We start from the raw sequence: 16,910 nt of genomic DNA, 5'->3' as shown, positions 1-16,910 counted from the left end.
TTGATAATTATAAAATTATTATAATAAGAAATATAAAAATTCTAAAATTTTTGGCGACTCCTTGCTGCATGCCCCGCGACTCCCTTGGGAGTTGCAACCCACAGTTTAAGAAACCCTGAGATAAAGGATATTGATAAAATGCTTAATGCACAGATTAAAATTATAGATCCAGAATGTGGAATTGTCTTAATAATAATGACAAATGATTAAAATTTTAAAAACAATTATTAGAATAAAATCTATGATTAAAGCAACAAGAAACAGTGTAATATTCATCAATTTGCAGGACTAACTTTTGAAGGTTTAAACACAGAATCTTCTTCACTAGCAAAAGTGAATATATTACTTCGATTATTCTTGTTTCTCCAATAATCATGATTCAGCATGTTTTTTTTAACAAATTTAACAATGTGCAAATAAAATCTATGGCCCCCCAGGTCATAGTTTTGCTGATCAATGTGCTCAAAATAAATATGCTATTTGTGTATTTTTCTTTTTCCAAACCCAGATTATAATAAACAGAAAATGTACAAGATAGTAACACAATAAGGATCCTATTAGTGCTTACTGAGAACTGCAAGAGTACGGTATACCAGCCACAAATAGCAATTCCTTAAAAAAAGCGCAGAGAAGGGACATGTATAGGCTAATTACAAGTTTCTTTAGGAAAATTTAATGATATTAATAGTTCATCAGAGGCAAAGTGACTCAAAGACATAATAATAGTTTTCTATCCAAAAACTCTGCATAATACCACATAAATAAAAAATTTCCTAACCATCAAAATAAGCATGCTATGATGCACCTTTTCCTTTCTTTTACCTAAAACTGTATGGATTTTGAATAGATAAATTTTTTTAAAATTTTCTTCCTTTTATTAATATCAGTTTTGAGAAGATGTATTTGGCAGGATGTTTTGAGTCTCTAGACAGAAAGATAAGTTTGAAAATTACATAAGCGGAAAGAATGCTATATTTTGAATCTTCTACTCTGACAGAAGCCCCATCTGGAAAAGCAGTTAATCACACAAGATAAAGTAACCTGCATGCCTTTACAAATTTCATTGTTTCACCAATGATAAGATGAAAGATCTATTCTTCCTGTTCCTACCATTCTAATCTATTGGTTCAACTCCATACAGCACCATTGCCTAAGCTTTCTTGTATACTTACTGTTTTGATTCTGGAAGATTACACTGCCCATATTTTGTGTTTCTACATTTTATACAAAATTTTTTATTACATTTTTCTTTCTTTTAATACATTACAATAATTTCGTATTTCATGTTATTCAGTAACTTTGTTTTGGAAATATTAAAATACTTTCCTGGTATATTTAATAGTAACTATTTCTTTGCATTATTTTATCTTTCAAAAAGTTTCATAAAATGGATAACAAAAATATCTATACTTTATAATTTCATACAATGATTAAAATTGCTTAAATCTAAGAAGAAAGTTTCAAATTATTTTCCTAATGATTTCGTCTAAACACTTTTTGATTCAGCAAAAGAAAAATTACCTATTGTGTAATCCTGATCGACATGCATATTCCCACTCAGCTTCAGTTGGCAGTCGCATTTCTTTCCATTTACAATATGAATTAGCATCATTCCAAGAAACATGAATAACTGGATGGTCCATCCTAGATCATTACAATCCATTTAATTTCTATCAATTCTGTGGAATTTAATTACATTAAAATGCACGTTCATAGCTACTAAGATTACAGCAGTGATTTTACAAGAAAATAATTTCATATCACAAATGCATATTATAAAAAATACTTTTTTCCCTCTAAATTTCATATCATTTATCTTTATTAAAAATGCCATAGATAATTTAAACTGGATAATTAATCCAGATCAAAATGGTCTTAATATGATAGCTTGTTGCCTTTGCTTTAACTATATTCTGAATTACATCTTGCATAGCAGCAAAACTTTTATTTGGGACTTGCATATTATTGCAAGTACCTTAGTAGAAGTTGCCAAATTTTCAAAATATGTTAAACTCTGACAAACATGATCATAACTATTCTTCATGCTCCTAACAATCCTTCAGCAAGCAACATTGTAGGGTTTTCCTTATTTGCATAACAAATTTATTTTAAGTTTTCCTGTTCTTAACTTCTCCTCGCATTTTCTCGCCAGGATGTAAATTTAAAGTGAAATGTTATTTAAACGTGTGATTATCTCAGTTTATTCAGAGCGTGTTTCACTAATGAAGCGCAGGTTTCGTTGTTATTTCGCGGTCATGCTAGTAAACCTCTTGGCCTTATATCAGTTTAGTATCACGCCGGTTAGATTTCTGTGAGTCCACCCCTTAGGCGTAATTTTTAAGGGCGTTCTTGCACTTGTTTATTTTTCATATTTGATTTGTATTATAGTGGACGTTTAAATTACTGCCGCAAGTGAACGGTGTTTTGTAACGCACGAAGTCCGTGCTTTATCGCCAAATCCAATAGCAGCATCTGCACATTGCCAAGAAAAGTGTTACATAAGTGCTACCTTAAAGTCATGTACGCATGTATACTTGCGTGTCGATCGAGTAAAGCCACCTCCGTGCCAACCATATACAGGTTCGCATAAAGTCCTTTCTAGAACGAACAAAACTTTCACAATTGATATTAACGGACTGAAATCTACTGTGTCTGTAGACCGTGTGAAACCAGCCTATTTGCTTTCGGACTCTAATTTACCTGAACTGAAAACAAATAAAGACTTAAAGACAGTTCAGCAGAATAAATCTGCAAACGAAATCTCTAAGACACAAACTGTCACCAGATCGGGAAGACATGTTCACTTCCCTAAAAAACTTGCTTCTTACATAACAATTTAAAACATTTTTTTTTTTTTTTAAATTCATATCGTAACATATTTTTTGTTATTTCATGTTTATTATACGTGTCAATACCTTGTTATATATTGAATTGCACTTTGATCTTTTCTAATTTTATATTCTAATTTTGTAATCATGAAAAAAATACCCGACAGTACGGATACTCTGAGATAATTTCATAACCTATGTCGTTCCTTTGAATAGCCATTAAAGGAACTGGGGAGAAACTCTGTGGTGATGGCGATAAGGAGCGCGCCTTGCGCCCTCCGATAAGTCTGGCAACCCTACAGGAGAAGTTTCTTACGTAGCGAGAGAGCCAAATAGGCCGGCTGTCGGGCAGTGTGCGCGATGTTCCGAAATAAAGCTTAATTTTTATTGTGCACTATGTCTTGTTAATATTTATATTAATGCAGTAAGAACATAATTTGTGATATGGAATTCGAGGATTGGTGGTAAAACATATAGGAAATCACCATAATGGTAACCCTGTGTTAAATCAAGCCCGTATGAACAGTTCTCAAGCACTTTCGGTTTTGACTACAAGCCATCACTCAAGATCTCCAAACCAGAAGTAATGGATTACATCGGTTTTCATCCTCCGAATCACAGATGAGTAGTAATTATAGATCATTTTATAATTCTGTTTTCTACTTATCATTTAATTTCATTTTCTTTAGTTAAGATTTTTGCTTTTATTTTGGCTTAAAAACCTTGCACAATGTCTGATGTTCATGCCGTCCAAATTCCGGTTTATAACTGATCAGACCCATTTTTATGGTTTATTATGTGTGAAAGTACCTTTGCTCTTGCCACCCCCAAACCTATCACAGAATCCATTACTAAATATAATTATGTAGTTGCTCATCTTCCTCCAGATATTGCATCATTAGTGCGGGATTTACTTATGAAACCAGACCCTATTGATCCATATGCAAAGCTTAAAACTGAATTAATAAATCGTTCGGGAGAATCTTCTCAGCAAGAAATTCGCCAATTATTATCTGGAGAGGAATTAGGCTCTCGAAAACCTTCCGATTTGCTTAGAAATATGAAACGTCGAGCAGAATCTTTAAATGTTCCTGATAACTTAATGTTAGAATTATTCCTTCAACGTTTGCCTTCGACTGTTCAGTCTATTTTGGCAGCGGTTTCCAATTTAACTGTAGATAAAGCTGCAGAAATTGCCGACAGAATTTTAGAAGTAAATCCAACCCCAGGGACTTGTGCCGTTTCTCGCACAGTCAATCAGTCTTTTGAGGATAAATTATTTAAACAAATAGAAAAATTAAACAAACGTATTGATCGCATTTCTCTTTCTCGTGGTCGCTCGCCAAATCGCGGAGATCGCAATAAGGAAAGAAGCAATTCCAAAAGGAGAGATTATTCTGTTTGCTGGTATCATAGACGTTTTGGGAAAAAGTGTAGAGAAGACAAATGTACAAAACCTTGTTCATGGCAGGGAAACGAAACCAGCAAAGAATAGAGGCGACTTATTCTTTGCCTCAAGTTTCACGTCGCCTGTTCGTTCGTGACCGTAGAACAAACCTTTCATTCTTGGTCGATACCGGCTCTAACGTGTCCTTACTTCCAGCAAATAATTCTCAAAAACGGAATTCGTCCCAACAAACGCTTTTCGCTGCTAATTCTTCCACTATTCATGTTTATGGTCTAAAAACACTTTCTTTGGATTTCAAATTAAGACAACAGTTTACATGGACTTTTCTTATAGCAAATGTTAGTACACCCATTCTTGGAGCAGATTTTCTCCATTTCTTTGAATTGGTGCCTGATCTCAGAAACAAATGTCTCAAAGATTTAAAAACGCATTTTAAAACCGTCGGTTGCGTGAAAAATGCAAGCATTTATTCAGTAAAAACTGTATTTAGTGATACACCATATCACAAAATTTTAAAAGAATTTCCTTCAGATACTAGATTACCAGATCCTAACCAACCTGTTAAACACAACACCGTTCATTATATCATAACTAAAGGTCCACCTGTGGTTGCAAAACCTCGTCGGTTAGCTCCAGATCGCTTAAAAATAGCAAAACCAGAATTTCAAACTATTATACAATTGGGGCATTTGAGACCTTCGAGCAGCAATTATGCATCCCCACTTCACATGGTTCCAAAAAAGGGAAGTATGGAATGGAGACCTGTAGGAGATTATCGAGCATTGAACGCTCAAACAATAAAAGACAAATATCCTATTCCATGCTTAGCCGATTTTACTGCTGCATTGCACGGTACTAAAATTTTTAGTCATGTCGACCTGATTAAGGCATACCATCAAATACCAATTAACCCAGCCGACATCCACAAAACCGCCATATGCACACCATTCGGTTTATTCGAAAGTACCCGTATGCAATTCGGCTTATGCAATGCATCCGCGACTTGTCAACGTTTTATAGATGAAGTCACGCGGGATTTAGAAGGTGTTTACGCTTTTGTCGATGACTTGCTCATAGCCTCTAAAGATTCTGAGGAACATTGCAGGCATTTGAAAGCTTTATTTTCCAAACTTCAGGAATATGGACTTTGCATAAATGTTTCAAAATGCACCTTTGGTCAAACGTCTATTGATTTCTTAGGCTTTCACCTTAGTGAAAACGGAATTGAACCTCTTCCTGACAAAGTCAAATGTATTTTAGATTTTCCTCAACCTACCACTCTCACTCAGCTTCGCCGATTTTTAGGCATGTTTAAGTTTTACAGATGTTTCATACCTAAAGCAGCACATATTCTTTCTCCTTTAATAAAATTGTTAGAAGGCTATATTAATAAAAAGAAATCTCGTTCTAGTGTTCAGGATTCATCCCCACAATTAAATTGGAACGAGAATGCTGAACAAGCCTTTATTGCTGCCAAAAATGCCATTGCTCAGGCTACCCTTTTGAGACACCCTATTCCCGGAGCCCAGCTAAGCATCTGGGTAGATGCCTCAGACGTAGCAATAGGCGGCACACTTATGCAGTTGTCTCAACAAACATGGGAACCTATAGCATTTTTCTCTATGAAACTCAATAAAAGTCAACAGAAATGGTCCGCGTACGATAAGAAATTATTTTCAATTTATTCTGCAATTAAGAAATTCCGACACATGTTAGAGGGCAGAAATTTTTTAATTTATACGGATCAAAAACCGTTAGTATACGCTTTTAAACAGAACCCTCATAAATGTTCACCTCGACAATTGCGCCATTTAGATTTTATTTCTCAGTACTCTACTGATATTAGACATGTGCAAGGTTCAAAAAACGTCGTTGCTGACGCTCTTTCAAGAATCGAAATTGACTCCATAACAAAATCTCCATTTTTGGATTTTAAAAAACTTTCGGAAGCTCAACGGCATGATCCGGAGGTACAAGACCTTCTCAAAAACAACACATCATCTTTGAAACTGGAATTTAAACCGTGCCAATATTCTGATGGTAATATTCTTTGTGACATATCAACGGACATTCCCCGCCCATTTGCTCCGAATTCCTTTTGCAGACTCATCTTTAATCATCTGCATAATCTGTCACATCCAGGAATTGCAGCTACTACGAAGCTTATTTGTTCTCGTTATGTATGGCCCGATATGAAACGTCATATCAAAAATTGCGTGAAATCCTGTGAATCTTGCCCAAAATCGAAAATTACTAGGCATACTAAAGCATCACTGGGCACATTCTCTCTTCCTGATGCACGTTTTTCAGAAATCCATATGGATATCGTCGGACCGTTGCCTCCATCAGAATGCAACGTGTACCTTTTGACTCTAATAGATAGATTCTCCAGATGGCCTGAAGCCATTGCCATCCCGGATATGAAAACGGAAACCATTTGCAGAGCCATCTTCAACTGTTGGATATCTCGTTTTGGCTGCCCATCGATCATAACTACAGACCAAGGTTCTCAAATGAGATCCGCACTTTTTGCAGAATTCACGCGCATTTTGGGTACGAACAGAATCACAACAACAGCTTATCATCCAATGTCCAACGGCATTGTTGAACGATTTCAATCGACATTTAAAATCTTCTCTCAAGGCTCACGAAATCAATAACTGGACTGAAACACTACCAGTTGTTATGCTTGGTATTCGTACAGCCGTAAAGGAAGATCTACAGTCATCTTGTGCTGAACTGGTGTATGGCACAACTCTCAAGCTACCTAGTGATATGATAACATCATCTAAGATATCTCCGTATGACACTCAATTTATAACGAATCTTCGGCATAGAATGCAACAATCAAATCCAATAGCAGCATCTGCACATTGCCAAGAAAAGTGTTACATAAGTGCTACCTTAAAGTCATGTACGCATGTATACTTGCGTGTCGATCGAGTAAAGCCACCTCTGTGCCAACCATATACAGGTTCGCATAAAGTCCTTTCTAGAACGAACAAAACTTTCACAATTGATATTAACGGTCTGAAATCTACTGTGCCTATAGACAGCCTATTTGCTTTCGGACTCTAATTTACCTGAACTGAAAACAAATAAAGACTTAAAGACAGTTCAGCAGAATAAATCTGCAAACGAACTCTCTAAGACACAAACTGTCACCAGATCGGGAAGACATGTTCACTTCCCTAAGAAACTTGCTTCTTACATAACAATTTAAAACAATTTTTTTTAAAAATTCATATCGTAACATATTTTTTGTTATTTCATGTTTATTATACGTGTCAGTACCTTGTTATATATTGAATTGCATTTTGATCTTTTCTAATTTTATATTCTAATTTTGTAATCATGAAAAAAATACCCGACAGTACGGATACTCTGAGATAAATTTCATTTTGTAATCATGAAAAAAATACCCGACAGTACGGATACTCTGAGATAAATTTCATTTTGTAATCATGAAAAAAATACCAGACAGTACGGATACTCTGAGATAATTTCATAACCTATGTCGTTCCTTTGAATAGCCATTAAAGGAACTGGGGGAAACTCTGCGGTGATGGCGATAAGGAGCGCGCCTTGCGCCCTCCGATAAGTCTGGCAACCCTAGAGGAGAAGTTTCTTACGAGTAGCGAGAGAGCGAAACAGGCCGGCTGTCGGGCAGTGTGCGCGATGTTCCGAAATAAAGCTTAATTTTTATTGTGCACTATGTCTTGTTAATATTTATATTAATGCAGGAAGAACATAATCTGTGATATGGAATTCGAGGATTGGTGGTAAAACATATAGGAAATCACCATAGAATACAGAATTTTGCTGCAAAATTTCTAAAGGTAAAAATTAGAAGACCTATTTGGTAGATAAGCGCTTTTACCAAGGTTTACATAATGCTGAGTCTGTAGTTCTCTAATGCTTTTTAAGTGAAAACGCATCACTATAAATTTGGGGAGAATGACAGCACAAAAAAACTTCCACAGAGATTTGGAGATAAGTGTTTTATTTTTTTAATGTATCGTGTAACCTTTTTTTTAATTTAATTAAAATCTGTATTTTAAATTGCCAAAGGATGTTTTCTTTTCATATGTTGATAATATTTGCTGATATATGACAAATATGAATAGTTTGAAAAAAAGTCGCAAAAACCACCAACTTGCACCTGATAAATAACTTCATTCTTAAAAAATCACCAAAGAGGTTGCAATAATATTTAAGGAACTTTTATTTTACGAAATTAAAAGAGCACCCAATGAATTACAGCTGCTAACAAAAGCAAACTGATATGTATTAAAATTCTTTGAAAATTAAATTTGAAAAATATTACCGATGACTTTCCACAGTAAGAAGGTTTTTAGTAGCTCTGTAAGAAATTTGATGATAATTTAAATTGATTGCATGATATAAACAAAGCCTCAAAGTCAATAGACATATCAAAATACGTGAATACATGAAAAATAAGAAATAAGTGAATAAGTTAAATCAGCCTTTGCCACAATCTCAGTTATCATAGCAATTCAATTTTGCTGTAAGTATGAATAAATTAACTGCAATTAAATCTTGACTAGCACTATCACACATGCAACTGGTTTCTGCTGATATTTTAGTTTTCTAAATGAAAACATTCACAAGATATTTCATCTTAAACAATGCCTAATAGGAAAGAATTGAACACAGCTTGAAAGCAGAATACTTGTATATTCCGAAACATGAATAAATTAGTGCTATTCACATGAGAATACAATATAAAAAGTACAAATGAAACGCTGAACAAGCATAAAAAATGCTACAGTAGAACTTCAGAAATCCGCAAAGCTTGGGACCAGAGGTTGTGCGGATTTTAGGATTTCAGGACAGAAAAGATAAATCATAATATTCAGACTAAATGTGCAAAATAAATAAGACATATTAGATACATTTAATTAAATTATTATATACATTATTGCAATAACTTATTTATATGTAGAAGGTATTCGTGGTTCATTTTTGTTTACTGTTACAACTTCACTAAATCGAGACGAGCAGATGAATAAAACAGAATTAAAGTTCTTACCTTAATAAAGTGTAATCCAAGCTGCGGATGTAAGGAACACGATCATTATATTAGCGAACACAAAATAACATATTTATTAGGTATAAGAAGAAAAAAATATCTAGCGATGATTACAAGCGTTGTTTACTGTCCATTGCATAACGCGAGAAGTGAGTCATACAAGGAGAGAATGTTTTCCTTCTTTTTTGATCAAGTCCAATTTCAGTTAGCGGGGGTGAGGGGGAAATTAACGTCGGAGCGTACAGCTTCATCGCTGTCATTATGAATTGCTCCACAATTTCCCACTCGATGAGCTGTTCTGTCCGAAGTAAGGCCAATTCCTTTTAACAAAAATTCCAGCTGTTGTCTGGGCAAAGGTTTTGTGAACATGTTTACATACATCATTTTACTGTTGCAGTGTTTTAATTTAACAATCCCTTCATTTTGTAGATCACATACGTAGTGATATTTCACATCGATGTGTTTGGTGTAACTGCTTCCTTTTTCTTTTCTGGAAAGATTTATGCATGATACATTGTCCTCGAATACGATGTTAGCTTCCTGTTGAGCGAAACCTAAATCTCCCATCAGTTGTCTAATCCATTGTAGCTCCTGCAATGTTAAGGCTAGAGCGATGTATTCGGCTTCTGTCGAAGATAGGGCGACACAATTTTGTTTCTTGCTTCCCCATGATACCGTACTGTTTCCTATTTGAAATATATATCCGGATGTGGATTTTCTGTCAGAGGTATCTCCTGCCCAATTAGCGTCACTGTAAGCTTTGATGGCTGGTGCACCATTGGATTTTAGATGTAATTTGTAATTAATTGTAGCTCTCAGATATCGTATGATTTTAATGATACCGTTCCAGTCCGATGTTGATGGATTTTCTACTTTTCTGCTGAGTATTCCAACAGAATTTGCTATGTCATGTCTTGATACTGTTGCTAAATATAAAAGTGCTCCCACTGCTTTCCTATACTTCCGATTATCGGGGAAAACGTCATCCTGGTTGTTTTGGTTCTTCGTAAAATTCGTAGTCATGGGTGTATAGCTTAGTTTCTTTGGTAACTCTCCGTCGAATTTTTCGATCATACTCTTAATCTTGGTAGCTTGATGAAGTTTAAAGCTTCCGTCTTTTTCTCTTTCGATTTCAATTCCTAGATATGTAGACACTTCTCCAAGATTTCGAATGTCGAAATATTTTTTGAGAATTCGTTCAACTTCTAGAATTGATTCACACTTGTCGCTTGCGACTAATATGTCATCAAAGTAAACGATTATGTAAGTTCTTGCGTTTTTCTCGATTACTGTGAAGGAACATGGATCAGCCTTTCCTTGAACGTATCCTTGTTTGCGCAGGATTTCAGCTATCTTGTGATTCCAGTTTCTGGCTGCCTGTTTTAGTCCGTAGATACTTTTATTTAATTTACAGACTTTATTTGCTTCTGAAGCAGAAATGCAGCCTTCTGGTTGCTTCATATATATATCTTCTTTCAGATTTCCATAGAGAAAAGCTGTTTTTACATCGAAGTGATTTACATGCCTTTTCTTTTGAGCATCCCCCTATTGCCAAAATAGTCCTTATTGTGGTATACTTTACGACTTGTGCGAATGTTTCGTCGTAGTCGTGCCCAAATTTTTGGCAATATCCTTTAGCTACTAAACGCGCTTTATATCTGATAACATTTCCTGAAACGTTGGATTTTGTTTTAAATGTACATTTGTTTCCAATTGCTTTCTTTCCTTTTGGAAGATCGACTAGTTCCCATGTTTTGTTCCTCTTCAGTGCTTCCATTTCTTCTTTCGTAGATTTTAACCACAGTTCCTTTTCTTTGGTAGAAAAAGTTTGCAGTTCTTCCCAATCTTTAGGAACTTTGATTTCTTCATTCTTAGCCATGTATGAGAATCTGTTTGGTGGGATTCCTTTAGTCGTTCTGTGGGATCTCCTCGGTAATAAGGGAATTTCTTCTGTTTCAATTACTTCCTCTGTAATAGCATTTGGACGTGGTTCTGTCAATTTATTTTCTTTAAAAAGCCATTTTATTTCCTCATGCTGATCATTTAATTGACGAGGCATTTCTTCTTTTTTGTTTTCATCGAATATTACGCTTCTTCTGATCACGAGGTTGTTTGCATGTGGCATGTAAATTCTATATCTTTAGTACGTTCACTATATCCAACAAGAATTCCTTTTTCTGCTCTTTCGTCTAGTTTGCTTCTTTTCTGCTTAGGAACTCGACAATAAGCTGTGCTGCCGAAAACTCTGATATGGCTTAGATTCGGCTTCTTATTATTCCATAGTTCATACGGTGTTTTTTCAACTGATCTTGATGATAGCCTGTTTTGTAGATAGGTGGCTGTCATTACGGCTTCACCTCAAAATTCTCTTTTGAGTCCTGAATCGAGTAGCAGGCATCTTGTCATTTCCATTAAGTATCGATTTTTTCTTTCTGCTCTGCCGTTCTGCTGCGGAGGTTTGATGTTCGATTCCCTCTTCCTTTAGATAGTCTTCAATCTCTTTGCTTGTATATTCTCCTCCATTGCCTGTTCTTAAGACTTTTGGCTTCTTTCCAAATTTGTTCTTTGTCATGGTTACAAACTGTTTTAATTTGGAGATAGCTTCATCTTTTGTAGCTAGCAGATAGATCGTTGTGTATCTCGAATGATCGTCGATGAATGTTATGAAGTATTTCTTTCCTCCTAGTGATGTTGTACCGATTGGTCCACAAATATCTGAATGTATCAAGTCTAGAACTGATTTTGTTCTATAGTTGTTTAGCTTGGGATACGGCAATTCAGTCATTTTGCTTCTGATACAGCATTCGCATTCTTTTTCCTATTTGGCTTCTCCGTCAATCCTTATTCCGGTTGCCAGGTCACCATTCTTTAGCCTCTTGATTGCTTCATAATTTCTGTGTCCTAGCCTTCTATGCCAGAGATCTATACTATTTTCTCTTCTTTCTGCAGTTGCAATTTTGGCTGTTTTTCTTTGCGATTCAACTACGGTATATAAATTTCCTTCTGCTTTAGCAATTCCTATGGTTTTATTTTTCTTCTTTATTCTGCAAATATCTTCTTCAAATTCAACTGTAAATCCTTTCTTTGTAATTTTTCGTACGGATATCAATCCTCCTTATAGGTCAGGAACGTACAGAACATCTACGAGTCTCACTTCTAGTTCGTTATCTTCGTCGTCTGTACAGTATAAGCAGCGCCGGCGCAAGGTTATCCGGCGCCCGCCTGCAAAATAGCTGAATTCGCCCCCCCTTTTTTTTTCTAAATTTTTGTATAGGAGAAGAAAATTTTGAAGAAAGCATTTGTTGAAATTGATTTTAACAATTTATTGAGAATAATTTATTTTTCTGCATTTTATATTTACAAATTTTTCTATAATTTCTTTTCCATCTATTTCTTGACAGATTTCATTTTCAGTGGCAATCAAAGCTAAATTTATGAGTCTTTCCTGCGATATACTTGAACGTAAATCTGTCTTGATCAATTTTAATTTGGAGAATGATCTTTCGCTACTAGCAACACTAACAGGAATGCTCAGTACGATCTTCAAGTTCGGGAAGCACAAATTATTTGACACAATTAAGTTCAAAATATAGAATGGGTCATTCATACCGGCTGTAAAAATGTCTTTCGAAGCTACTATTTCGTCATAGAGTTCTTCTGCGTTAATATCTTTATTGTCATCATACTGTAACAATTTTTCTAATTTATCACATTTTATTTTGAAATTTGCGTTATCGATTTCTGATAAATTACCCAGGATACTAAAATTATCGCAGTGATTTTTCATTGCATCATATCTTTTGTTTAATGATGTCCAAGCAGTATCCAAAATTCTAAAAAAGATTCCTAAAATTCAAAATATTAAGTTGTAAAAATTAATTTCACTTGACTTTTGTGTTTGAAATAAAAAGTGACATAAATATATGTCGATCGCCTTCGCTTGTGGCGTCACAAATCGATGGAGGAGGCCTGTAGATATCTAGTTGTCCTTGGGTGTAGCCCCAGAAGCCAACTTAATATTAAAAATCTAATAAAGATTCTCAACGTTTAATGAAAATAACTGAATATAAAACTTCAGTTCTTAACTTCGGCCATCTCAGCTGACGTGCCTAGGGTACTGCGATACTGCGATATACTGTATTGTACTGGGTTTCTATTGCCGGAGCAATACTTCCCAGTCATGCAAGGAGTTCCATGCGGAGCCTGGTATTAGAAAATACCTGATTGAGTTTCCTCTGAGGGGAGAAATAACAGGGAGAAAAGGGGGTTACGGCGCAATTTTCGCCTGGGCTGACAGGAGCTGACGCGAGCTATTTGCAGCACTGGTCCAACCAAGAACAAGTCCAGAGTAATTACTCCAAAGTCCGTAAGATGCTCGTAGCCTGCTGGCACTTCACTGTGATTGGTCGAAATCTAGATTGGAATCCTTGTCAGAAAAGATGATGTGGAAAGATGCACACGGAGCGTCAGCATGGAGTACTGACGAGTAACACTTAATTATTGGCTTGCCTAATTGAGTGTGCAGCATAAGGTCGGATGAGCAAATCGTCCGGGATGATTTCGTAGCTCAGAATATACTCAAAGTTAGCTGTACTGTTGGTCTTTGCTTTCCTGAAAAAGTTTCCATTTATCTTGGATATAGTCCTTGATATAATCAATATGAAGGTCGCGATGTAAATCTTCATTTCTAATATGGTGTGGGGCGTTAGTGATGGTTCTCAGGATCTTATTTTGCAGAACTTGGAGCCGATGAATTTCACTTGCCTTAGCACTTGCCCAGGCCGAGGAGGCATATATGATAACAGGCCTGACAATTGCAGTGTAAAGCCTTCTTTTGCGTGCAAGGTTTAATCCAGAGTCCTTAGAAAGTAGTGGGTAAAGCTTTTTCACAATGCCGTACGCTTTTCCACACACACTGTTTATGTGTGTATTCCAGGTAAACGATCGATTTAAAATGACTCCTAGGTATTTTGCCGTACTTACAGTAGGGACTGTTTTCCCAAAGAATGCAACATTACAGGTGAGGGGGTCTGTGGTCTTGAATTTTCTGATAACTAAAACTTTTGACTTCTCCTGGTTGATCTGAATTTTCCATCGTTGACACCATGCTTCAATATTAGGAATAATCCGCTGAATCTTTTCCAAGGCGTGGTTTGGTCGTCTGGACTTCGCGATGATGGCGGTGTCATCCGCGTAGCATGCTAACATAATATTAGGGTCTTGACTGAATTTTGGAAAGTCATTTACGTATAAAATATAAAATATTGGTCCAAGGATACTTCCTTGTGGGACACCAGTGTAAATTTGATGTGGGTTTGAACTGGAATCTCCTTGTCGCACTGAAAAAGTTCCGGAGTTCAAAAATGAGCTGAGGATGAGAATAATTTCCCGTGGAAAATTCAAATTGATGAGCTTAAAAATAAGTCCTCTATGCCAGACGCGGTCAAATGCGCCTAGGGTAAGGTCCTCAAGCGGCTTTTTATATGCCTTTTGTCTTTCTGTACAAAAGCGTGCGCGAACCATGGACCTATAAGAGATAGACTAACCCAGTAGGCGGAGCGCGCGTCACCGACATGTCGGCAAGAAAGAGTAGGGACGATCTGTTTAACTTTAACACTGAAACCTACGGCGTTTGTATCACATAACTCTTTTTAATTATTAAATGGGATATATTGTATAGTGATGAGATTATGAAAGCCACAGTTTTTTTCCAAATAGGATTTAATCTATCTCATTAAAGCACTTTTTAACTGCATTTCGCGCATTTTTTTCACTCGTAATTCTTGTACAAACATCTTTACTTTGGTAAAACGGTAAAAATTCTAAGCACAAAATTTATGAACTTAATTTTGCGTAAAAATAAAGTAAAATTAAATAAGATTGATAGTACGTGATGCTTTGAAATAAATAAGGTAAAATTAAACAAGATCTGATATTTTTATTATTATTTTTTTTTTAATTTAATGAACATTTTCAGGCAATGAGTTTCCAAACTATAATAACATTACAAAAACATCATATTTATTATGTGATCATTAAGTTATTAACATTAAAGTGGATTAGTTACTTTAATAATTCATAAAATTCAGAGCATAAAATTTTCTGAGCGTAATGAAGGAAAAAAAAAGATAAAATAAAATCTAGAAGTACTCAGATTTTATACTACGCCCAAAAGGAACCTTTTTTTAAAGTTTTGTGTGTTATCTATATTTATTGAATATCATGTTCTTCGTAAACCACATACATTTGAATACAGCATATCTTTAGAATTTCCGCACTGGAGATAAAACTGTTATTTTCCGTACATTGCTCGCTCTCTTTGAACTCGTTGAGTTTGTTAATCAAAAATTCGCTAAAGTTTTACAAAATATGAAATAGATTAAAACAAATTCGAAATCCGACCGTCAAGATGCCCATGGGGTGGAGGATTACATTATTCAAAATTTGATGGCTGTAGATACTGTCGTTTTTGCCACAGTGCAAGAAACATACATGTATTCATGCAGATTCTTCATTATTTAATTTCTTTACATATAATACAGGGCGATAATATTTGGTAACAACAATTTACAAGGAGACACGGACACTTATAGTAAAACAGCGCAAAATTCCGCTTCGAAACTAACAGCCTTTCTAGGCTACCACCGCTTTGGGCTAACAAATTAAATTAACAGTAAATAAAAAAAAAAAAAAAAAAAAAAAAAAATGTTATACAGAACTAAAAATAAATTTTACAAAATAATCGCTATAAAATACAAGCAAAATTAATTAGTACGGTTAAATACAATTTTAATATTAGAATTAAATATATAAAAAACTTTTAAGGAGTCAAAACTGTTTATCACTGTGATGTATTATGAAATATAATTGAAATAAAATTCCTTTATAGAAATTATGCTATAATACTCATCTTTAATTTAAAAAAAGCAGCACAATTTAGAATTTTAAACAAAACTTTCAAAAATTCGTTTTTAAATATTTTAGTACTTTTTACTTATTTACATCAATAAAAGCATAAAAATTGCAAGAGAAAATTGCTTGTTTGAAATTTTCTATTAGTTCAGATTTAAAATATGTTTTTCTAAAGGAAGTAGTTACAAATTTCCTTACAACATAGGAAATGCTAAAAAAATATCCAGCCCTGAAACCATGCAATAGCTTTATAATTATTTGGAACGTTAAATTATGCTTGATAAATATGCTAAATTTTTAAAAATCAATCTCAATTTCAAAAATAAAAGTATGTAGAAATTCTAGTTTGTGAAATGAGGCGCTACAACCAGCTTTTTCTTGACAATTATACACGCTGCAATAGGCAACCAATGTTAAATTTCTGCAAGTCGTCCCTACTCCTCCGGATGTGATCAAAGTGACAGCCAGCAGGGCCTCAGACGAGGGAGAAAACCCGTTTGGGTTTGTCTATTTCTTATAAGGTCCATGGCGCTAACACACCAAGATGCTTAATTGGGGAGTCTAGTCATTAAATAAATTGTATAAATGTTGAGAATTTGGACTTAGACTATAAACACCGGCAACCTCCTCCCCCCCCCGAAATAGAAAATAAACTCTCTATACAAGTGTCCAGATAGCGAAATATCCAGCTATCTGTCGAAAACCGAAA

At 35.1% G+C, this 16,910-nt stretch overlaps 1 protein-coding gene across 2 annotated transcripts in view; it reads right to left on the bottom strand.

Annotated features, from left to right (window-relative positions):
• The window catches only part of LOC118199061 (formylglycine-generating enzyme), a 123,400-nt gene that overhangs the window by 43,362 nt on the left and 63,128 nt on the right, over positions 1–16,910 (bottom strand). For both annotated transcript variants that reach the window (XM_085813528.1, XM_085813527.1), the window contains one exon: positions 1,522–1,644. In XM_085813528.1, coding sequence (XP_085669654.1) covers positions 1,522–1,644 — 123 coding nt within the window. The remainder of the gene's footprint in view (positions 1–1,521; positions 1,645–16,910) is intronic.

The sequence above is a fragment of the Stegodyphus dumicola genome, chromosome 3, assembly GCF_044657685.1.
Source record: "Stegodyphus dumicola isolate Sdum_Otavi_A_Nest chromosome 3, ASM4465768v1".
NCBI classification, from domain to species: Eukaryota; Metazoa; Arthropoda; class Arachnida; order Araneae; family Eresidae; genus Stegodyphus; species Stegodyphus dumicola.
Note: the sequence above shows the minus strand (reverse complement) of the source record. Positions and strands in the feature narration are given on the sequence as shown.